This window comes from Rhagoletis zephyria, unplaced genomic scaffold, assembly GCF_001687245.7.
Source record: "Rhagoletis zephyria isolate East Lansing unplaced genomic scaffold, Rhagoletis_zephyria_1.1 Rzeph_scaffold_00028, whole genome shotgun sequence".
Lineage (NCBI taxonomy): Eukaryota > Metazoa > Arthropoda > Insecta > Diptera > Tephritidae > Rhagoletis > Rhagoletis zephyria.
Window position 1 is genome coordinate 350,702 of NW_016157112.1, and position 25,227 is coordinate 375,928.

The window sequence follows — 25,227 nt, forward strand, 5'->3', positions numbered from 1 at the left end:
TAGAGCAACCCCGATTTGGTAGGTCATATTTTTTTCGTTTTTCAATACGAAAAAATGTCTCTCCATTTTAGAAGGGTTGGGCGGGTTATCTAGGATACCCTGTATAGTCGTGCCACCATTCAATAGTTTCCATCGAAACTTTACCTGGTTTTTTAACCGTTAGTCATTATTTTGGGGATGTCAGGCCAATTTCATAGTATTTCGATTATTGTTTTACGTGAAAATTCGTATGAGGAGTTCTCAGGTATTTTGGAGAGTCGCACCGTGTTAGCTTTTAAACTTTCTATTGATCGCTCAGAATGATAGCATTGGGTTATAAGGGGTGAAAAAATCCATGAGTTTCCTTTAAAGAAATGTGGCCTATAGTTACAAGCTTTTATTTTGAAATTTTTTTTTCACAAATTTTTATTCTTTATTAACCATCGGACCTTCTGGCAAGAATTGTGTAGAGCAAAAACACATTGCATATAAAAGAAGAAATTGATTTGTGACCGACTTTGACGTGGTCTCTTTAATTTAGATGAGTTCAGTGATAGGCCTGAATAACTGATTGCGCTCAACCTAAAAAACAAAAAAACAAAAAACAAAATTATGTGAAAAACTTAGGAAATAAAAGAATTTTTTAAATCCCTTCAAGCAGACTTTATAAATGATAAGACCTCCAGTAATACAAACCAAGATCAATATATTGCGATCGAGATAAAAAAAGCAAAAATACGTCAAAATTTAAAATAAAAAAAACTAAATAAGTATCCGAAAACTTCCATTTACAGCAAACATCAGCAGTGGAATTCTGACAGTCGCTACGCTAAATTTTCGTCGCAAAATTTTCTAAATGAAAAGCAGTGTGGCCTAAAAGTATACAACATGGAGAAGTAACAGACGCAATGTGCAATCAGTCAAATTTGGCAGTATGAGCGGCATGTAACTATTTAGATGTTGCATGCTATGAGGCGGGCCTGCTATTCTTTTGGAGATTTTAGGCAATCAAAATTAGCGATAGCAATGTTGCCTTAAAATCTGCATCGGCTTACCTTTCTCCCACAGTACCCGGATTGGCCTCTCAAGCGTTGTAATAGGAATTCAGTAAATTTTGTCGGTATGAAAGTAAAGTAAATTGATATTGCATAGCTTTAGGCGCCCTTGCTTTCTATTTCCAAAATTTAGGTGCAGAAAACTTATGCTGGCGATTTTCAAAGACACACTATTATAATCATATTTCGTTTAAAATATCAAGGAGATAATTCTGAGGCGTAGAGACAATCAGAAACTTGTGCTTGCTTGCTAAAGCAATATGTACTCTTTTTAACGCTTTATTGAAGAAGCCATTACTATTTTTAATTTCTCAAAAATCCATTTTAAAGGAGTTGGAATTTTATATTTAATACTTTGACTTTTTCGTTTCTTTTCTGCATCTTGACATATTCTACCGGATGCTGCTCATAATAGGCTCGTTTCAATTCGAGTTACAAATTTGCAAATTTGTTTTCTACAAACATTTTTTTAAATTTTAAATTTCTAGCTGCTGTCCCCAATTCACTCAGTTCTTGCAACGCTGGGCGCTTGTATTGAGTGATCCCCTAACACGACTTAAAATGTTAATTTCAATAATAAAATTTCCTGTTTTCATTTGGTATTTTTTATCAGCGCTATTTTATTTCGGTGTTCAATTTTCTTTTTCGTTTTTTGGTATACTCAACTTAAATTAAAAAGCTTAGAATAAAATAATTAATTGCACTAGTTTACAAAAATGTAAAAGAATCAGTTTGAAAATTATACATTAAGGTACTAAAACTAAAACTAAAACAAAAAACTTAAAAGTCAATAAAATATATAAATCTATGCGTCAAATAAACAAAAACACAAAATACTTCTAAAATAAAATAAAACTAAAGGCATTTTACAGTAATAAATAAAATGAACTAAAAGCATTATACGTACTTACATATAAAAATGATATCATTTAACTTAAACACTTACTAGATTAATAATTTTTAATAATGCTTGTTTAGCGCCCAAAAGCAGACTATGAAACAATACAAAATATAATTTTTACTCCAAGCATAATTTTGTAATACATAATTTCGAAAGAACCGTCAATAAAAACATAAAAAAATGAAAAATAAGCACTTAAAACTAAAAAAAGATTCCTATAAAATATACCCGTAAAGAACTAACTTCATATCGACTCAAATATTTTACAAAGCACTTGCCCAGTAGTAGTGGACAAAGTACTACCTAACTAAATTAGTTTTCAAGCGTGGCGCCAATGGCTACTTGTCTGCTCTTCTTAGCGCTCATCTGGATAGTGAAAATCCAATGCATTTGTGGAGAGAAATTACTACTTGTCCAAATTATATTTAACTGAGATTTAGTTTTATGTGGAAATGTTTACGGGGTTTCATGCAAAAAAATGTAATCGTTTAAACTGGTATACGTCAACTAAAGGGTCGGGAGATATATTCGGCCGGTAGTTATATTTGCATAAGTGATGCTAAACCCGAAATTTCGGGGTCACGAAATTTGGATCATCAAAAATTTCCTTATTCAGAAAGTCGTAGGTCGATTTTATTGAAATCGACGAAAGTGCAATCATTGCATACGAAATTCTACCAATGACTGTATTCAATGCGTGTATATTACGGTGGTCTTTAAAAATAGCCACATGTGAATTTTATGGGACACGCTTTATTTTGTTCTACTTTGGAAATTAAACAAGTTTTAAGATAATCCAAAAAAAATTTAAATCATTTTAATTAATTTTTTTACTCGAAAATTCGACAAAATTACGTTTTGATTGTCTCTCCAATGAAGCACTCACTGAATTGATCGGATTTGTCAGTTTAACGAAAAATGAAATTCTAGATGACCTCATAACCCGAAAACTTACAAAAATCCAATTACCGCAAAGACCTGCGGAAAAGTTAGGAAACTTATTTTGAGTTCAGGTAGTCTCCACTAGAAAATATTAGAAAATGTTTTTGAGTTCTGGAAGTCTCCACAAATTTTCGTCTATACATCAGCTTCTAAAACATACAGCGATTCAAAGAATTGTTTACATGGTGACATTTTTTTAATATTCACAATGTTTTTCAAATTAAAGTTTTTGGTTAATTGTTTATAAAAATACTGTTGATGCTATAACCAAATCCAAGTTACGAACTTTGTGTAAAATTTAGAAAAAAAAACAAACAAAAATTTCATTAAACTTTCACTTTTAATCTAATAGCCATATTCATAAAAAATAAAGCTCTTTCAACCTACTTTATCTTTTATGAATAAGGCCATCAATTTTTAGAAAATTTTCCGGCATGCAGTTTAATGGCACATAAAATTTTAGTATAACAAAGCGTTGTAAAATTTGCGTCGACTTTTAATATTTTGTGTTTCGTTTTTTTTTTTTGCTGGCAGTTTTTTCACTTTTTTCCATATAAAGCTGCATACTGACTTAAGAAAATTTCTTTTCCATTTCTTGTGCGAAATTTTATATGAGCTTTTCGTTTTTCTTGACAGTTGCAGACAGGCCTTAAAACATGAATTTCTTACTAGAAGAAAATGCGTAAGACCGTTCACAGAACAAATAAAGAAAAAATCATCGTCAGTTTTTATAAACACCGGCGAAGTTTTATGCGCTTAAAACGTACACTTTATGTATTATACAATTTAAAAACTTGGAAATTTTCTGAAAGTTTTTTGAATTTTTCAAAATTTTAGTACAAAGGTTTTTTTTATAAAAATTAACAAAAAAAAAAAAATTTACTTGAAACACTTTGTAAAAATTAAAGAAAATAATGAATTTTTCTAAATTTTGTATATAGTTTGTATTATTGGTTGGTATGATTTTGGCGAAGGTGTGAACAATATTTTTATAAAGATTAACAAAAAAATTTACATGAAAAACATTGTAAATACATATAAAAAAATTTCAAATTTTTTATAAATTTAGAAACTTTGTTGTTGGAGTCCCTGTACGTGTACATGCATGCGTGTATGTATAAAATTGCGGATTTATTGCAAAAAGAATACATATGTATATCTTTTAATGAGCGCAACTTTTGATGAATTATGAACATAATTTGCAAACTTATGAAAAATATTTAAACGACTGTTTATTAGCTACGACTCTTAACTAAAAAAATTGCAAAATAATTAATAAAATTCGAAATTTTCGAACCGGCTAAATTCACTTACTCGTACAATTGCTTAATTGCGTTATACTAAAGGTATGAACATTTTGTATACATTCGTATTTACATAATTCTTCTATGCATATTACATATATAAAAAAATAAAAAAATTAAAAATCATTTACATGCAGTCTATTTAGGACATGGAATACCGCACAGTCGGGTTTGCATTTGTGTTGATAGTTATACTCGAATGCTGTCAGTCGATAGTATCTATTGTGTATGAAGTTTAGTATGTATGTATGTATGCATGTATACTCATATTGAAAAAAAGTTATACTTTTGTCTTTTTATTTAATGCTTACTTTTCGCAAGTCTCAAATTTGTTCCACATTGCTTTTAACGCAGCTCCATATGTACGCTTTCTACATAAGTGATTAAATGTTTCAGTATTGTTGTTGCTTTCTGCTGTACTATTATTGTTACCTAATCGCGCGTTCTTATACTATATTTTATGTAACTACGTACATACTTGCTGCTTTCTTTCTTTCTGCTGTATGCATTTAAATTACGAGTATATAAGTATGTATTACTATTATGTATATGCATGTACTTGTAGTTATATATGTATATGTATTTCGAATGGAAAAAGTAAATCTACGATTAAGCCAAGAAACGCAAAGTGTATGTATGTATATGAAAGAGTTTCGCCACGCTTAGCCATGCAAGCAAAGCGCTTAAGCAGCAGCCACGCCGTCAACATCGCCAACGCCATTGCCATTGCCGTTGCCGCTCAGCCATTTACCGGCGCCGTAACTCCTCTCCACATCCCTCAATATATATCATTTTCATCCCAATCGACCGATTGTAACACCAATTTATCCAACTCTTTTGAATCACCCGAACTGCTATTCCGTCGTCGCCGCTTGCGATGCAACTGCGTCCATTTCTTATTTAGCTGTGCCATTTGTGGGGCCGCAAACATAGCCGCCGCTGCTGCGCTCAATTTTGTCGGCGTTATTGCGCTGGCAAAGCTGCTGCTGCTTGGCGTAATCGTCGGCGTATTTATATTGAATATTTCGCGATTTTGAAAGAGCTTCTTACGTGTCGGCGGCGGTGGCGCTGTGGCAGCGCGTCTTGTACGCTGTGCGTGCGGCGGCGGTGGTGGCGCGCGTGCATATTGTAGTGGCGTGTCGACGTAGGGTGGTGGCGGTGTTATCATCGCTAGCGATGAGTCGTCTAACTCCAATTCATCGTCAATCTCATTTGAGTCGTCCTCGGAGAGATCGAAGGTATAATTGGGATACGAATGTGGCAGATAATCGCTGCAGTTGTTATAGTGGTCCTCCTGCGTTGTTGCGCCATCATCAACGCCATCCCATTCGGGCGATGATGATATGAAGTGTGTAGCTGGTGATTTTGGTTGTACTGGTGTAACTGGTACGGATTTGGCGAGTGTTGTGCGCACTTTGCCGGACGTGGTGCGCGTGGCTGTGGCCGTTGCTGTTGCTGTTGCTGCTGCTGTTGTTGTGGTTGCTCTTATTGCTCCCTTGACACTTGCTGCTATTGTGGCGGTTGTTGTAGTTTTTGCTTGCTGTGTTACGGCTATTGTGGTCACTACTGCTGCTCCTGCAGCTGCTGCTGCTGATTTGATTAGTGGCATCGATTTGGTATTACATATCAATCAATCACGGTAAATGTAACTACAATTCTTGGGGCTCTCCTGCGGACTAGGACTGCTGGAAGGTGGCGCTGGACTAGAACTACTATTTGACATCACCGGCGATGAGCCGGAACTGGAGTGTTGTGCTGGACTATTCGAACGGTGCTGAGTTACTGCTTGGTAATGAGAGAAAGAAAAGAGAAATGAAAAAAAAAACAGAGATTAATTGCAAAATTTGTCGGCGGCATAAATTTCGAAAGGGTTAGCAGACTATAGTAGCATACACTAGATAGATAGAGTGAAGAAACAGCTAACACCTTAATAACGAGCCAAGGGATTTATTCATCGTACAAATAAATTTTCGAATTGGGATTACAGGCAACTTATTTACTCTGTGTACATATGCATTTGAGGACGTGAAGGCGTGTATAAACCGGGTCTATCTAAATGGAACGATGCGAGTTTTTTTTTTATCTATATACATATAAGGACATTTAAAAGTTCTCCCAGACAATGCACCCGATCAGAGTCGGGTTTATTGACGCACCTGTTGCTTTTATTAGATCTGGCCTCTAAGACTTAAAAACCAAGGTAGAATAACATTTTACTACTTTGCGAAAACTTGTGTCATCCAATGTCGTTTCGAGGATAAATGTTATTTTATTTCAGAAAAAATAGAATAGGGCGAAGCTTCGAGGTTCCATGAACTCGTAAAGGGTGATGATCAAGACACTATTACACCGTCCGACAAAATTAAACTTTTTGTTGCACCCATAAAAAATCGAGCCTTTTCGGAAAGTAGAGACACAAAAAGTACCCGAAATCTGTCGTTTTTCTAGATCAAGCCATTAATGGTTTCCATGGGGAAAACAACCCCTAACAACCGCTATGCTGAATAGGCCAACAGAATATTGCCTTGTGATTTTTCAAACTTAACTCAACTTCGCATCTAAGGGATTTGGAATTCCGATTCCGAATCTGAAGTCAGTTTTTAAAAACTCATAATGGCGCATTGATTTTTAAAAAAATGTTAAAATTTTTATGAAATTTGATATCCAAAGGTTCTTTGAGTCGCTAATTACAAAAATGAAGAACGTTTTCAAATATTCAAAATGCCGGATAGATTTTTAAAAAATTTCAGATATTTATGAAATCGGACATCCAAAGGTTCTTTCAAAGAACTTCTTTGGTTCGCTAATTACAAAACTGAAATCGGTTTTCAAATATCGAAAATAAAGGATCCAATATATTTTTAAATTAATTTCCGATTTTTATGAAATTTGATATCACTTTTCAAAAATTTTAAATGACGGATGGATTTCAAAAAAATTTCAGATTTTTATGACCGCTGAAACCGCACGCAAAACTCATTTAACAGATTCCTTATGTGACAACCCTCATGCAACGCCAACTATGCATAACTGAGCTACTAAAGCATATTTTAGTTGCGTAAGCCTAGATCGGTTTTATACGAGTAGTAGCGTTTTATAAATATGTCTATGTGTTCTTCAGGTTAACTTGTTATCGAGGTACATACTAAGATGTTTAGTCTCGTTGCTTTGGGTATATATATGTACACCATTGAGTTTGGCGTACGGGAAAGTATTTCGTTTGGGTGTGAATGTCACCTGGACAGATTTTTACTCGATGTACTTTATTCGCAAATCTTTTGACCAGAGAGTTATCTTAAGTTTCCCTGCGGTTTGAATGAAGCCAAATTAGGGTCAGTATCCATTGATAAAAGAGCAGTGTCTTAAGCAAAGGTGCCGACGGTGATGCCTCTTGGGCCCATAACGCTTCCTGGGGGTCCGCCTGCTAAGCGTTCATGAAGTTTGGATTTTTATGATAGGACAGAATTAATATAAAGTAGTTAATTGGAAGTGAAGTTTTAATTTTATAAAATAATCCATCGTGCCAAATGTGATCGAAAGCTTGCAAAACATTGACGAAGGCAGCAGTACAAAACTTTTGTTGGTAGAAGGCAAAGCAAATCTTTCCAATAAGCCTATGTACTGGTTCCATTGAGCTATGTTTTTTCCTGGAGCCAAATTGATGAATTGGAACGAATTTTCGCTCTTCTATGATTGGAAATAACCTTTTCAAGAAGTGAATTTCCATAATTTTGGTGGGCACGAAGCCCATAGGATTCTACTTTATCAGTACTTTTTCCGCATTTGAGAATTATTTTTATTTGTGACACCTTCCATTGTAGTGGTATATGTAAATACCGTAATAGGTAAAACATTAAGCAAGTAAGTCGAAAAAGTGAGACTCTCTTTGGGTAGTTGCTATAACAATTGGCTGCTAATGCGATCAGAGCTGGGAGCTTATTTCAAGCTCAACTTCCCAGCCAGCAAAATATCCGGAAACGTATCCGAAAATGGAAACAATTTCGTATAAAAACCTGATGTTTCATCCGTTTTCCGATTCCGTTTTCGGACGTTTTTCAGATTAATTCTCCCACTAAAGTGTTCATCCGAAACGTATGTCCAGAAAACTATCGAAAATGGTTGTAAAACGGATGCCATTTCGGCTGTTTTCCTGAAAATTTTCTGAGTCAATTTTTCGTTGAAAACGATTTCATTATGAACTTCACAGAAACTTTTTCAAAGTTACAGAAAACCAAACCAAAAACAAATTTAAGATTCAACAATTATTTCAATTTTAGTAAATCATTTTAATGTGTTGCTTCTGACGGAATTCGAACCTGGGGCCTCCTGAAAGCTAATAAATAGTAGCAAACTTCTCTGCACACTCAGCTACTGGCGAATACGTATACATGTCTTTAAATGCTCAGTTTGAACAAATATTTTAAAATTATTGTTTTGAAATAAGACGATGACATTTTTCGACTTTGACTTTATTTTTTGTCTCGGATGGGGGTTCAAAGTTATGCGGTGTGAATAGAATTTTTAGACAGCTCGCAAATGTGTTAGATTTTTCCAAATCTATCAGGGTGGGTCTCTTGAGTTGCTTCAATACTATCCCGGCAGGCAGTTAGAAAACGCAATATCTCAGAAACATATTTAAGAATGCGCTATTTGGTTGAAGAACGCCCTATTATAACTGCCGTTTCAGAAACGCCCTGTCGCAACATATCTTCGTTATATGTAGTTGAGACAAGGCGCTTTTCAACCGAACTCTGAGGTAGGGCGTTTTTCAATCAAATTCTGAAGTTGGGCGTTCTTGAGCCATTTTTTGAGATAAAGCGTTCTCGAAACGGCTGCCAAGATAGGCCGATCTTTCACTCACTTTCACTTTCGTCTTTCCTAATTGTATTTCGTTAATGATCAACCCATGCCCAAAGGTCTGACTTTCTGAGTCTGACCTCCGATTAAATAGCCACTTTTGCATTTTAAGATCTCTGTCGGGCTGAATCTTAGTCTACACGTTAATCCGGCTTCGCACACCGGGCGAGAGGGTTTGCGAATGTTTCGTTGCCCCACAAATGCGAGCTCTGTGGCTGAGTTGTGGTAAACCGAAGGTTGAGAAATTGTTACCGCTGAATCTGAAGTATTTGTCTTAGGTATAATTTTTGAAAGGTTACCTTTAGTTAAAAAATGCATATGCAGAACAGAGCAAAAAAGCTTAAACGATTTTAGCAACATGATTCGTTATTTATTTTTATTGTAAAACAAATATTTTATATATAATGTGATACATACAGTCAGCGTCAAAAATATGAATGCCCTGACGATTTTCTTTATTTATATTTTCCATACCAATTATTGTTTTTTTTTTTTTAATTTAGTTTATTCAACGGCAAAAAACTCGGCGAAAATTCAAGAAATACCAAAAAAAATTTCATCAAAGTTTTCAACTTCTAAATTGGATTTCGTACAGAAAGTTTTGTAGCCCATTAAATTTTAGTGGATAAGATGGAAGTTTCAAGTCTTTAAAAGTTACCGTTAAATTTTGAGATTTTTTTTTGTCGCGGGTGTTGCGCGTTTTCATCCATATAAAAGTAGGGTTTGTTCATGCGTTATGTGGTAGAAAATGCGAAACAACCTCGAAAAAAAATTCTCAAAAATATACGGTAATTTTTAGAGAATTGAAACTTGTAACTAATCATACTAAAATTTAATAGGCTACAAAACTGCATACTAAAGAAATCGAATTGAAAAGTTGAAAACTTTGATGAAAATTTTGTGGTATTTCTTGCATTTTCCCGAGTTATATATGTATCTTATTATAAGAAAATATAAAAAAATTGGTATGGAAATTATAAATAAAAAAAAATGGCCAAAACGTCAGGGTATTCATATTTTTGACGCTGACTGTATGTATGCAGTTAGTATAACGATTATTGGTTTTTATACGAGTATTATTCCCTCTTCAAATGACACGTTTATCCAATTCTAAAAGGTTGTGGGTTACAGTTAACAGTAAACTTTACGATACAAGCATGTTGCAACCAGCACTACTTCATTCGTTTGGGTATGAAGCCATATTTAAATTATACGATTAAAATTACAAAGCATTTCATGCTCGCTGCAACATGCAAATCGAATAGCGGAGGAAGGGTATATTAACTACGCTACTTATGAATTTAATTCCAATAAATATTCTCGCAGCTTTTCATAGGCGACAAGCGACATTTTGTTTAAAGGATTTTACTAGTCACAGCATGAGAAAATATCACAGAAATCATATTTAAATACGAATGGAAAAATAAAATTTTTAGGCAATTCTATCAAACCGAAATATAAATGGAAAGGTATTGCGTATTTGACTGTCTGTGTGGTGGTTCCATGCAAATTATTGTTGTTTGTATTTGGTGATAATGAAGATGATAGCAGTGTAATAGTAGTTAGTTAGTAATATGTAGTAATAAATCAAGTGACAATGCGAATGCATTACTTATGTAACTTCGGGCAAGTAATGTTTTAATTTAAACTGAGAATTCTTCAATAACTTGTGATTTTTAAGTGACATAATTTTAACACTAAATACTTAAGTAATTAGTAATTAGTAGTTGCATAGCATCTGTAACGTATTGTATACAAGTTTTTAAGGAAATTTAACAAGAATTATGAATAGGTACTATTTAAAGCGGTTTTTTTTTGAGAACTTACCAATACCATGACGGGGCGGCTGCCTTCTTAAACGACCAAGACTTCTGTTACGTGTATTTGTGTTTACAGCCTGGGTGGGGGGGGTAAAAATTTGATTTGAAATTTTAAAAGAAAAAAGTTTCTTTTGTTGTATTTAACATGTTTTCAACTATTTTGTTGAGCGAGTGAAAATGTGTGAAGGTGTTTATGTAAATATGTGTGTGTTTGTTTATTTGGCAATGCAAAGTATTTCACTATTGATGTATGTAAATCGATTACGCAAATGCAAACGTTGAAGTTGCTGAGTATTTCTAATTATAAGTGCAAACTACTTACGAACTAGAAATTTATTCGATAACTTTATTTTTGTAGTGTAGTAGAAACTTTAGAGTGGTTTTAACTTTGGTTTCCTTACATACATATATATGGGCCTGGCTGCCTCAACGTTATGACCTTATTTTTGGTCGATGTTAGCAGATGTGCAAGAATATGCCTTTGACGAAAAAATGTGTAAAATAATCAAAACTTATGTGTCATTCCATACAAAATTATCACCTCAATATTTTTTTAAGTGTGAAATATTTTTTTTTTTTTGTATTCTTTATCGTTTATTAACTGCAAAAAAATCTACTTTGTGAGTTCTTCCCTCTTTTTCCATTTCATGATATTCGAAAATCTCGAAAAAAATTCGAAATTTTGAACTCACAAAGTAGCATCTTTTTAAAATGTCTGCAGTTAATAAACTATTTTTCGGAGAAAATCAGTAATCAAAATGTGCCTAATGTGCGTTAGCTAATGCTTTGCATTAGCATGTGAGATAGATTTAAATAAATAATTTTTTGCATTTTTTTAAACAATTTTTTTATTAATTTAACACTGTTTGATTTTTGTTTCAGCGCGCAGACATGTATGCTACTTTATGTATGCAGGCATAAAAAACTCGTAACTTCTACAGTTGTGGTTTTTCCATTCTCAAATTTTTAAAGAGTCTTTCATAAAGTTTGACAACTATTTAGATTGCAAGAAGCAATTGATTACCTAACTGATTTTCTCCGACAAATAGTTAGCATTGCAAAAAATTTAAAAAAGATACTTCTTTGTGAATTCAAAATTTCGGAAATTATTTCGAGATTTTCGAATGTTGAAATAAAAAAATTGGTGTCTTCTTTTTTCGCTATTTCACACAAAAAAAAAAAAAAAATATTGAGCTGTAAATTTTGTATGGAATGACCCATATATAGTAGGCTAGTCCTAAAAATATCAATATCTGAATTTTTTATTGGACCACCTATTCTACGAGTAAAATACATACAACCAGCCTCGAAATTTTCCAAGTTGTTTAATTACTCTAAGAGGTCGCTACATGGGTTTGAAAACATTAAAATTTGACATACACTGACTCAAGCAAGTGATCACGTGTTGATTATTTTTTTTTTTTAATTTTTGTGTTTATCGAGTTATTTTTACTTTTTTGCTATTTTTTATAAAAATATTGTCCAAGCTTTTTAACCAAACCATATAAATCACAGAATCAAATGTTATACAGAATTAAGAAAAATTCAAAAAAATTTCATCACAAATTCAACTTTTTAATCTGAATATTTAGAAAATTTTTGGGTATGCAATTTTATATCTCATAGCGAACGATTTACCGCATTTAATTTCATAAGAAATTCATGCATACGTGGAAAACAGAGCGAAAATCCGTCACCATAAAAAAAGTATTAAAAATCAGCGCGATTTTTTTAGTCGCTTGAAACTTGCACTCTCTAATGATCTAAAGGCCGTGTCACACGATTGGTACATTTGTACACATTCGAAAACTTTTTGTATTGGCTATGGGTACAAAATAAATAAATTGGGACGACATTTTTTTTTTGCAGTCACACCATCTGTGCAAGACAGCGAGCTTCTATTAAAAAATTTGTAAACATTTGTAATTGGGAAAATTTGTATAAATGCCGAATCGTGTGACTCTGCCTTAAAGATTTCAAATTTAAAAGGAAAAAATTTTGAATAGAATAAGGTTTGAGACTGTAATTTATATGAACATAGTTAAAGCTCGGACAATACTTTTATAGTAACTTTATTTTGCTATCACAGAAAAAATTAAAATAAGGCGCTTTGGGCACAGGAAGTTCATACGAACTCTCCTTTATATTTTATATTTATAAAAAACTGCAGGTACTCGCAGTTCCTTGACAGTGGGACAACTCCTGATAAACTATGCAATCGCAGCACAAAACTTTTAAAGAAACTTGGAGGGATTTCAACAAAATAATGATGGTATAACCAGTGCTCGGACTTTTACCACATTGCATCTACCACACATTTGAGTAGTTTCATTTTGCTATGTTTGAAGAACATAGAATGAAATGACTGACCCAGTAAATAAAGAAGCCAAAAAAAAATGTTTTTTTTTGAAATTTTGTTGTCCATCTGTCTGCTTAGTAATTACCAGCCATCAGAGGACAACGCCCTTCTGGAATTCAGTTTAATTGCGAGCTTGGAAATTCACTTATAGACTGGACTGTGTAGTTTCACCTTTTCTCTGTTAACTGAAGCTCCCCATACTGAAAATTTGTTTCATTTAGAATCATGTATAGTTATAGCTGAATAGATTACACTGGATCACAAATTTGTGTTTTTTGTTCGCTCGTTGATTCCAAAAATTTAGTTTTCGAAATATTTTAAATTTACCCTAATTCAGCTTAAAAAAGTGGTTCCCTCTCATCACGTACAAATATGTATTTTACGAACCAATTTAACAATTAATAAAGCTAACGAAATTCTCTATAAACCTATATACCCTGTAAAAATATCGTCTAAGCTTTAACCAAAACCGTGTAAATCACAATTTCAAACTTTATACAAAATCTAGGAAAATTCAACACATTTTCATCAAAATGTAAACTTTTTATTCTGAATTTTTGGAAAATTTTTGCAAAGTATGCAATTTAAAAAAGTATGCAGTTTTATAGCCCAGACAATTTTAGTCTAATAAAGTGCAAGTTTCAAACGGCTAAAAAATAGCGTTGATTTTTGAGAATATTTTTTTGGTGACGGATTTTTGCACTTTATTTCATTTAAGTATGAATTTCTTATGAAATAAAATGCAGTAGACCGTCAGCAACAAAATATCAACGCAAATTTTTGTAAATTGCGCTTTTTATATTAAAAAAACCCGAAAAAGTAGCCTCCAAAAAAAATTCTCAAAAATCAACGCGATTTTTTAGTCGTTTAAAACCTGCACTTCGTTAGACTCAAATTGTATGGGCTATAAAACTGCATACCCAAAAATCAGAATAAAAAGTTGAAATTTTTATGAAAATTTGTTGAATTTTCCTAAATTTTGTATAAAGTTTGAAACTGTTATTTACACGGTTTTAGTTAAAGCTTATACGATATTTTTATATAAAAATAACAAAAAAAAATACCTCGAAGAACATTACGAATATTTGAAGAAGGTCATTTGTTTGAGTCACTGTATATCACTGTTCGATTGGCCTGATGATTTCGGAGTAATTAATAAATCGTTCCAGATTAATTATTATTTTTTTTTTATGAAAAAAATGAAAAAAGTTCAAACTTAAGCTGAGAAAATATAATTATTTTTATTTGTGTTAAATCTTGTTACAAAAAAATTTAGCTGCTAATGAAGAAAATCGATCTATAGACAAACAGTCAATTAGATTTTAAGAATCAGCGAACAATTCTTCGACATAGGCATTGGGTGGTGACATCTAGTGTGCTTTTTTGCATCAAAAAAAGCTCAAAAAAGAACTATTCGCCCGCTCGAGCTTTTGACATTAAGACTCTTATTTATCACATTTACGGCGGTCGCCGATTATAGTTTTTTTGAGCAACGTATCCAATTAACTCTTGAAATAACTATATAGGAATATTTTCTGACTAAGCACAGCAGAGGGACTCTTTTTTAAAAGCTTATCAATAGATTTCCCTCACAGGCACTGAACGTTTATTATCTTATTATTGATATTTTATATTGAAAGGTTCTCTTTTTTGTTTTATATTATTATTATTTTTAGCCTGTAAAAGAATTAACAACTTTCTCTAAGCATCCATTTTTTCAGTGCATAAAAACTCGCATATTTCAATACTTATTTCAGTGTGCATTTACGATCTATTATTTTCGCCTCTATCATCTATAAAATTGTATTTTAAAATATTGCAACTATGATTCTATAATATTTTAATTCAATAATAGTGTGAAAATTTTCAACAAAGCATTCAACATTAACTAAAGTAAAAAAACGACTACAAGTGAGAGCACATACAAACATATGCACCGAGATATGCATTTGGGGATATAGTATTTTGGCAGAGAAGTTCAAGGATTACTCAGGGAAAGCCAATTAAATGAATTAAGTAAATTTTGTATTTTTCTTTTAGTTACTTATTTAGTTATGTATGTGGAAATGGCTGATTGTCAGGATTAGGAAGCTCTACATACATACATACATACTCGTATGCAGTATGCGTGTTTTTTTTTCTCTTTTTTTCTTACGATTCAGTTATGCATTCTTCTAATCATTCATTTGCTTGCACTACTGTGATAGATACGATGGCAAACATATCCATGAACAACAACGACAACCAACAATACGGACTGAATATGAAGTAGTAAGGAGTGTTGATGTTGATGCAGAGTGCAGAGTTGGGCGATGGGGTTGGCTGACTACATATTCAACTGGACTGATTTTCGCAACCGAATGCCATATTGCGTACGCACACATGTACTTGTACGTATGTACATACATATGCATATATCTTTCTTTTGTGTAATTTTTGTAGATTTTGAAGATTGTAGATTTTGACTGGTCATTGGCTAGTTTTTGATATATCTATGTATGTATGTGGTAATATTTGTGGTTTTTTTCCTTTTTATGCTGCATAGAATAAATTTCATTCCTCTATTTTTTAAGAATTATTTATTTTTTTGTGTTAATATATTTTGCAAAATATGATAACAGCATTCGCTAGTGATTAACGAAAATTGTGAAAAAAGTGTTATGGCATTGCTAAATTTTCTAAAACTAAAGCTGATGCCACATGAAACGCTTGCTTCGCTTTACGTGACAGATTCGCTTTGACAGCTAAGATGAATTGTATGAAAATGCACAAAGCATGCCACATAGATCATTGAAGCTGCAGCGCGAAGCGAAAAGATGGCCAACTCCCATCTTTTTGCGCGCTTTGACAATCAGCCGGTTTAATATTTATTTTGTTTCGTCCAAATTCGAGTATTCATGCTGAAACATAAAACTCAATTACATTGCTGATAATTTTAAAGCAAAATATCTTAAATCCACAGCAATTTTGACGAGTAAAAAAGCAGTGCAAAATTGATTTCTTGGCGTTCATTGTGGCATACCTTTTGCGTCTGGCGCTTTGCTGGCAAATTTATAAATGTCACGCAAAGCTACAAAGTTTTATCTGGCATCAGCTTAAGGTATAATGTGAATGAAGATGAGTGCTTTGTTTCTTTTTTTTTTTTTTGAATAAAGTGGTGTGGGTATTTTTTTCTATCGGTGCTTAAATAATTTTTCGAATATGAAAAACTTTGATTGATAATGCAGAAATGGTAAAATTAGAATATAACGAAGCTGACTAGTACGAAAATTTTCAAAGTTTTTTCATAACTTATTATTTACATAAATTTTACTTAGAGCTCTAACTGTTAATCCTCAGGCTAATTATGCTAAAAAACTTTTACAAAATATTTTTGTGATCTTTTACCCTTCACGTTGCATTAATAAAAACTCAAACTTTGATACAAAATATGCCTAAACAATGTGGTAAATCTTTTTTAAAGCTAAATTTTCAAATTTAATTTTTTTGTGTAGTTACAATAAAATTTAAATTCAATCAAATTTTTGAAAATTTAAATTCAATTTAAAAGTTTTAAAAATTTATGTGTTTTTTTTTGAAATTTATGTAAAACTTGAAGGTGTAACGTGGCAATTGTTTTATATTTTCAAAAATTAAATTTTAAGTTTCGTTAAAATTTCAAATGTTTGTTTTAATTCCTCAAAATTTAAATGACATTTTAAAGAGTAATGACAATTTTTTTAATTATTATCTTTTAATTCAAATATTTTTTGTTTTAAATATATGTACATGCATAAGATTTTTAAAATTTAATTTTAGTTTTAACATTTGTTTGTTTTAACTCTGAAATTTGTGTTCATTGAAAGTTTTGAAAATTTAAATTCTATATGAAAGTTTTGAAAATTTATGAATTTACATACGTATCTGCTTGAAGGGCGTTTTTGTTTTTATAATTTCAAAAATTAAATTTTATTTTAGTTCTTTACGATTTGTTGAAAATTTAAATTTATGACCAACTATCTGAAAAAATAACACTATTTTTGTTTTGAAAATTAAAATTCAATTTAAAAGTTTTGAAAATTTATGAAATTTATTTGATATTTATATACAACTTGAAGGAGTAATATGCTTTTTTTTAATAATTTCAAAATTTTTATTTTACAATTTTAGTTATTTATAATTTTGAAAATTTAAATTGAATTATAAAATTTGTACAATTTATGGTAAATTTTAGAGCATGTTTTTTTTTAAGTAATTGCAATTTAATATGACGAAAATTTTTAAAAGCTTCTCTGTTGACTCGTAAAATGTGAATTAAATTAAAAATTTATGAAAACTTTCAAGTTTACTTAATACAATTTAAAATGATGTATGTTTTAGAAGCTCCCATTTTGACTTAGTAAAATGTAAACTAAATTTAAAATTTTTGAAAACTTTAAAGCTTTTCTGTTTTTATTTTTAACCATGAATGTATATATTTATTAAAAAAAATGGCTTTTTGAAGCCCGCCAACGTTTTTGTTGTTTGTCTTTAGCTGTTCGAAATTTAACAAAATCAAGATATAAGATAAATCTACGCTTTTATTCAAAAATTAGCATTCTTAAGAAAATGATTTTAGTTAAAATTCCTTTTTACTTTTGTGAAATTTTTAAGAAACCAAAGTTTGAAGTGGTAGTTTTTTTCTATATTTTATAAACTTCGATTTTATTTTTTTTTTACAAAAAATTGTTTGGCTTCGATTATTTAAATTCATTAAAATTCATTAAAAAAATTTGAAAAACTTTTAAATTTTTTTTCTTTTTTTTTAATTTCTCTTATAAGCTTAGTTTCACAAAGTTTTTTTTTTCTAATTACAGATTACTTTAGCAGCAGCAGCTGACAAATTTGAGAAGAAGGTACGCATCTATTTATTTCTCATTTTCAAATTAGTTTCACCCTCTAAAAAATTTATTTTTACCTAGTTATTACACAAAACTTAAATGTCTTAATAACGTAAGCAATAGATAAAACTCAATCCATAACTTTATTTACATTTTTTTGATACAGCGAGAAGGGTAAAAAGTTTCGACATTTGCCGAAAACAATCCTGTTTTTTAATTTATTTAGCTAACTTCCTTCCTTGTTTCCCTATTGCATTTTGTTTCATTTGACCTTAAGAGTAGCAAAGCTAGGCTTAAATAAAAGTATTTACCATATTTTGGGTAATTAATCCCTGACTGGTATCAGCCGCCCCACTCCCGTCTCAAAGGTAAACCTAATGGAGAAAGGGAAGAAGAGAGAAAAGATAGATAGAATTTTGTTTTGTTTTTGTATGATTTGTAGGGTGTTTGATTTTTTTTCCGAGTGTATCGAGTGTGAACAAATATTGTTTCGTCAAAAATGTAGTGAGAATGTAGTAGAAAGAAAGATAGAGAGAAGAACAGAATTATAGTAGAAGAAGAGCGTTAACTCAAGAATCATTTGAATTACAATTTAACTACGAAATCGAAAATATACTTCTTATTATTAGTATTGCAGCCAAATGGAAAAGAATTTAAGCCGAGAGTCATATGATTGGTGTATTTGATTTTTTTTTTTCTTTGCTTAACCAGTAATTTACGGGTATTTATGACAATTTATGAATGATTGGGTTTGGAAATTTTTAAACATTTTTGATGAGTTAGACGGTACAGAAGAAAAACTATGTAATGACTCCCCTTTTAAATGGAATTAATGTAGTTGATCTTACACATACTATAATTTAAGCCTATACGCTCAGTTATGCAAGCTTAATTTTACTTTGACTTAAGCAATGCCACATAATGATTATATTCAATGAACTTTGTGTATGTATAAGTGTTTAGAGGTTAGCCAACTAATAGTTAGTCATAACTTTACTTTAAAGCTTGAATTTTGATTTTTAAATATAAGAGATATTCGTTTGAATAATGAGCGCGTTAGAGAGGGAGAAATAGGAGCGGAGAAATATGTGCAATTGTTGTTGGGTAACATATCGACATACATAGATACATATGTTTCAAAAGCTAAGTTTGTATATGCAATGGCAACATTAAATTTGCATAACTGAGCCTTAAGCTTACACTTCATTTTCGTACTGACGAAAATGATTTACAGAAAAGTATAGTTATTTACAAATTTCGATGTTTAATGAGTTTGTCTTATACGCATACTTTATTATGTACAGAACTTAAAACTTATTTAAATTTATTTTTCTTATTACATATAATTATTTATTAATTAGAAACTTATTGTAGTTGTAAATATTTGTTCAAATNTCAGCTCGACGTTCTGATCATATAAGTATACATTTTAATGGGTCTATCTCTTTTCGTTCTGGTACTTACAAACATCGGACCAAAGTTATAATACCATTTCATGCTCATGAAAGGTATAAAAAAAAAAAATTATTCTGTTTGAGGAAGTGAAACTAAAGCTCGAGCGTTTAAACTAAGATTAAACCACAGTCAGATTTGAGCGTGCACTGAAAAATCGGCCCTAAGTCAGTGTCACGAGTTGTTTTTAGTGTCATTCCCTTCTTCCGGCAGAAAAAAACGCTAAAGCATCCTGCTTGCATTTATTTCCATCAATGGAGTTCCAGAAACAAGTACAATAAAAAATTAATCAAGTATTTGAACAATTTTAGCCTTAAAACGTTTATTTAGGCGAAAATAAAATTTGTTTCGTTCCCCCTCGAAAAAATCGTAATGGATTTTTTTTTTAATAACTTTGGGAAGTTTTCAAATAGAAAGTTCATATTAAGGGCAATGAAAGTTGGCATCAAATACAGCATATTTGTGTAGTTTCAAGAGTGTGCCACCACAAAAAAAAATTTGTAATTTTAGAAATTCAACGATTTTTTAAGTTTAAGCTACTTCAAAATATCAACATTAAACGAAAATGTCCTTCTCGCCAAAACGAACAAATCTAGAGTGATAAAACTAGTGTGCCACCAAATGCAAAAAAATTATACTGATTATGAGATGACGATGATTTGCGAAACAAAAATTCCAATTTTACAATTTTTTAGTGGCACGCTCGAAATTCGTTCTTAATGTACATGACGAATTTAATACAAATCTGCGTTAAGAATTTTGTAGAAAAATATTCCGTGTCAATATTTAATTACTTTTAAATAATATAACTTTTAATTTAAGGCGTGCGAGTAAACGTTTTAGCTGACACTGTATGTAATTTTGATACATAAACGAGCGTAACACCTCCCATACAAACTGAACTTTTCATACTGATTATCTCTACAAAAATACACAAAATGTGTTTGATGTTACACTCAACCCTGGAAAGGGAACGTTTTTGCATTCTTGTCCTTGCTTAGCTAACGCATTTCATAATATTGTCGTTTTGCGCAACCATTATTTCCAGGACTACCACCTTCCCTGACAAAGCTTCAAAGGGAGAGTCTTGTCGTGTTGATTACGTGGAGGCACATACTCTCAACCAACACCGTCCTCATGCACTGAAATACTTGGTTAATTGTTTTATTCAATCGAAACAGAGAAAGGACTCCCCAATATTGGGTACGCCTGCTAACTGTCCTCCGAATTACAACACCTCTAGCTCCGAACTTGCCACCCTGTTGGTGAACAGTTGCTGCATGAGAACAACTGGCGACTTGTCTAACCGGGGAGCTGCCATGTCTAAGGTACAGCAATACTTCAAAAATATTTAGAATTCGTATAAAAATATTACCATCTATGTAGCCTTTTTATATAAATCAATAAGCCAATGAATACCTCATTTTAATATTAAGTTAACTTATAGCTAAAATAAATGGAAAGATTTGTTCGTGTTGAAGCGTGCAGCTAAAATTAGAATGATAAGTAAACGAAAAAAAAAGATGCAAAGAGAATTATAAGTAAACAATTGTGTATGCAACATTTAAAGCGGTCACTACTTAGTTTTAGATAATTATTAGTTTAGTATACATAGATTGGTTGGTAGCATTAAAACTAAAGTTTTTTTGTTAGTATTTTAGTAGTCATTCACAAATATAAACATACATACATACATAAATAAATGAACATACATACTTTACATCGCTATATACATTTATTTACTACTTTGGGGAAAAGTTACACAGTTTGTTAATTTTTTTTTTTTTGAATTTTCAAGGATCATCTATACGTTTAATAAAACAAAAAAAATACACCAATCGTAGACGACTGAGAAAGTGAGCAAGCGTACGTACAAGTTCACCTACTAAACATTCAATTTAAATTCAAATGAGTTTTAATCATATTTTGTTATAGCAAATTTGCCGTGAAACATCAATAGATATGTCAATACAAGTACATAAGGCTTATGACATTTTTCAAATCATCAAAAAAAAACTTACCTTCTTGACGCTGCGAGTTGTCGAAAAGCCATCGCCCCGACGATAATTATCACCCTGAATAATAGATGAATTTATTTTGTATTTTATAAGGAAAAAATACGAATTTATTTTTTGTCAATATAAATACATGTATATGTATGTTTATAGGAGCACAGTGGCGGTCATAAAAATTAGGATACACAAAAATATTTAGAAAATGAAATATTTACGCTATTTTTACGTTCAAATATTTTGGATAAAAAATCGTTTTTGCTTGAGAAAATTCATTTAAAAATAATGCGCTTAGTTTGTGTTTTTTCAAATATTGCACATTTTCCTGGCTTTTTTTTTCTTTTTTTTTTTGTGGAAATACAGTGGCGGACATACAAATTACTACCGCCCAAAAAATGTTTTATGCAAAATTAATGTCATCTGCTTTTTAGCTATTTCCATTTACAAATGTATTTAGTGAAAAATTGCAAATTTTTTTGAAGTCCTAATCGTATTTGTCATGATAAAAATCATAGTAAGGTAGAACCGTTCTCTCAATTCGTCGGCCATGATTTTTTTTTTGAAGTTTTGCGGCATTTAGAAAAAACTAAATTGTTCAAAATTGTTGTTGCTTGAAATTGAAAATGTAAATGTGTGTGTGATTTTGTGAGTAAATTTTAAAATTAAACGTCAAGCGTTTACTTCGTTCTTTTCGCCTTTTTGCAATCTTTTTGTATACATGGACATAAAAATTACTACCGCCCAAAAAAATATATATATATGTTTTTTGAAATGTTATGAGAGATTTTTAAATTTTGTCAAGTCCAAATCTCATTTATTTGAGAAAATTAATTTAAAAAAATATGAGTTTGGTTTGTTCTTCTCCCCTTATTACAAAGATAATATATTATTCTTGCATTTTTTTTAGCTTTTTGTATACCTACAGTGGCGAACAACAAAGCTACGCCAAAAAAAAAAAATTTTTTGTATGAAAAATTAAATGGCTATGTCTTTTAGCTCTTTCTATTTCAAAAGTTTGTGTAAAATTTCTAGAACTTTTTATAATCCGAGTTGTTTGCAAAAAGTTTTTCTTATAAAAAATGCAACATTATTGCTTCGCTCTTTGTTTCTTTTTTCAAAGTTTGTGATTTTTCCTTCAATCTTTATTTTTTATGCGTGCAATGGCGGTCATAAAAATGGAGTGCCTAGCGCTTTAAGCCCTTTCTATTTTCAAATACTTTAAATAATTTCTAGAACTTCTTATAGCCCAAGTCAGGGTTTGGAAAAACTATTTCTTGTAAAAAAAGCAACATTGTTGGCCTGCTTTCCTTTTCCTAATTTCAAAGTTTGTGATTTTTCCTTGAAATTGTTTTATTTTTATGAGAAGAGTGGTGATCATACAAATTGCGACCGCCCAAGAATTTCTTTAGTAAAAAATGAAGTGACTAGCTTATTTTTCTTTCAAATATTAAAATAAATTTTCCATAAGAAATTCAGAAATTACTTTTCTCTAAAAAAATTAATTTATTCGATTTAATTATTTTGAAACATCGTGCAGTGCAGTTTTATATTTTTTTGTTTTATAAAGAAAGCACCAAAAGTTTAATTTAGAAAAGCAAAATATAGAACATAAATTTTTCTAGGCTCGCACATGGTTTCAAAGTGGTGTACGTAGTTGATTTTAATTATAAGCCGCAATATTTTGAAGATAAAGCTTAAAAAAAAGAGGTGACGAAATTTGATTTAAAAACCTTTTCTATGCCTCATAGCGCCGATGCGGTTTGACCAACTACATACACACATATATACATGTGTATGCATTCATATGCATACGCAATGTGACACTTCCCAACTAGATTAAAAATAGCTAAATAAAAGTTAAAATTCATAGGTTCCTAATTTTTGTGCCCACCACTGTGGATGTGTATATTTTTTCTATTTAAAAGTTAATTTAATTTTTTTTTTTAAGCTAGATATGCCATCATCCAACGAACACTTACCATCACCTGATGCGATCGCAGCGTGCCAAAATTGTCGCGACCGCGATATGTCTGTTGAGTATTATAGCCATCAGGCTGGAACTGGAAGAGCGTTTCTGAGTTGGGTCCATGATGATGCATGGGCTTACGTAGCGTACTTTTCGGCGAGTGTTGGATTTTATTTTGTGGTGGCGGCTGTGGCAACAGCACCGGTTCGGCGTACGTCACCTCCTCCACTTGAGGTAGCAGCTTGGGCTCGGCTTGAATGCTGAGCAAAGAAGGTAAAACGGAAAGAAGGTTAATATACTTACATACATATATGTACATCGGTACATTAGACCGCACCACCTTACAATTAAGCAAAAAAAAAAAGTTCGTCATCCACCTCTGAGTCTAAAGTATTTTTGCCAGGCAATTTGGAAAAAAAATATTTTTTTTTTACTTTTGGTTGCCTTTTTACATTTTTCGTTATATCTTCGGCTTTTACAGTCGGATCTTAAAGTATGATAAATTTATGCCTCGAGGAGAAATTTTTTTTTGTTTCAAAGTTCTTGACCTCAGGTAACCCGTTCTAGTACTTACCCACCAGATCTCTTTTCATATGACCCTAATGTCAGTAAATTAAAGCTGGCCAAAAATTATTAAACTGCTGGGAAAGAAGTGTTTTGATTAATCCTGTAGAAAATTTAAATTATTTAATAATTAAAAAAGCTCGGTAAAAAAATTCCAAACTGCATTGCAAAAAAAAAGTAGACTTTAGGGTGAACGGCGGACTTATTTTTGTTTGCTGGTAAGGTGGGACGGTCTAATGCATATACAGTCACCCCCAGAAGTATTCATAACTTAGTTTTTTTTATAGTATTCAAAATGTTTCCATCATAAATCTTTTTCGTAAATTTTTATTTTTACAACTCATTCAAACTTTGTTCAAAATTCACTAGAATTAATCAAACTTCAAAAAATTTTCATCAAATTTTCAAACATTTTAGTCGGAGTTTTTAGAAAATTTACAGTTATATAAAGTGCCGGTGTAATAAAGAGCGAAATTCAAGAAGCTAAAAATTACCGTTGATTTCTTAGATTTAGAATCTATTTATATATGGAAGAAAATTCGCTACAGCTTCCACAAAAGATATCTAAAAAATCAACGGTACAACTTTTGCTTGCATTTTTTTACTTTTTTTTTGAGTACAGTAGTGGACATAAAAATTACTACCGTTAAAAATAATTACAGTTCTTTACAAAAAATTCTGATTAAAAAGTTTGAAATTTTGATGAAAATTTTTGGAAGTTTTATTATTTTTAGTAAATTTTGTACAAAGTTTGCAAGATTGATTTACATGGTTTTCGTTATAGAATGAGCTTTATTTTAAATGAAAATTAACGAAAAATATGTATACTGTGAAAAAACTAAATTACGAATATTACTGTGTGTTACTGTACTTATATTTAGTTAAAATAGCTTTGTTTTAATAGAGTTCTACAAGCCACTGTCAGCAAATTACCGATTTATATTTTGACGCTGTTCAAAGTACTCATACTCCGTATCGGGATATGGCAGATTGTCATCCTCATCTTTATGACAGCGACGGCCACAGAAGTAGCCTGTAAAGAAGCCCACTAGAAGGGAGAAAATTGAGCCAGCTAAGACGGCCATAACCAGCGTTTCGACGGTATACTGCGCATTGATAATATCTGCTGAAATTTGTGGACCTTTTTTAGTAGTTTC

At 31.5% G+C, this 25,227-nt stretch overlaps 1 protein-coding gene across 1 annotated transcript in view; it reads right to left on the reverse strand.

Moving 5' to 3' along the window:
* Positions 1–3,746: 3,746 nt before the first annotated feature.
* Positions 3,747–25,227, reverse strand: part of Sema1a (semaphorin 1a) — a 441,797-nt gene continuing 420,316 nt past the window's right edge. Inside the window, 5 exon segments of the mRNA XM_017616838.1 lie at positions 3,747–5,963; positions 10,866–10,935; positions 21,550–21,603; positions 23,520–23,766; positions 25,004–25,211. Coding sequence (XP_017472327.1) covers positions 4,960–5,963; positions 10,866–10,935; positions 21,550–21,603; positions 23,520–23,766; positions 25,004–25,211 — 1,583 coding nt within the window. The 3' untranslated portion in view covers positions 3,747–4,959.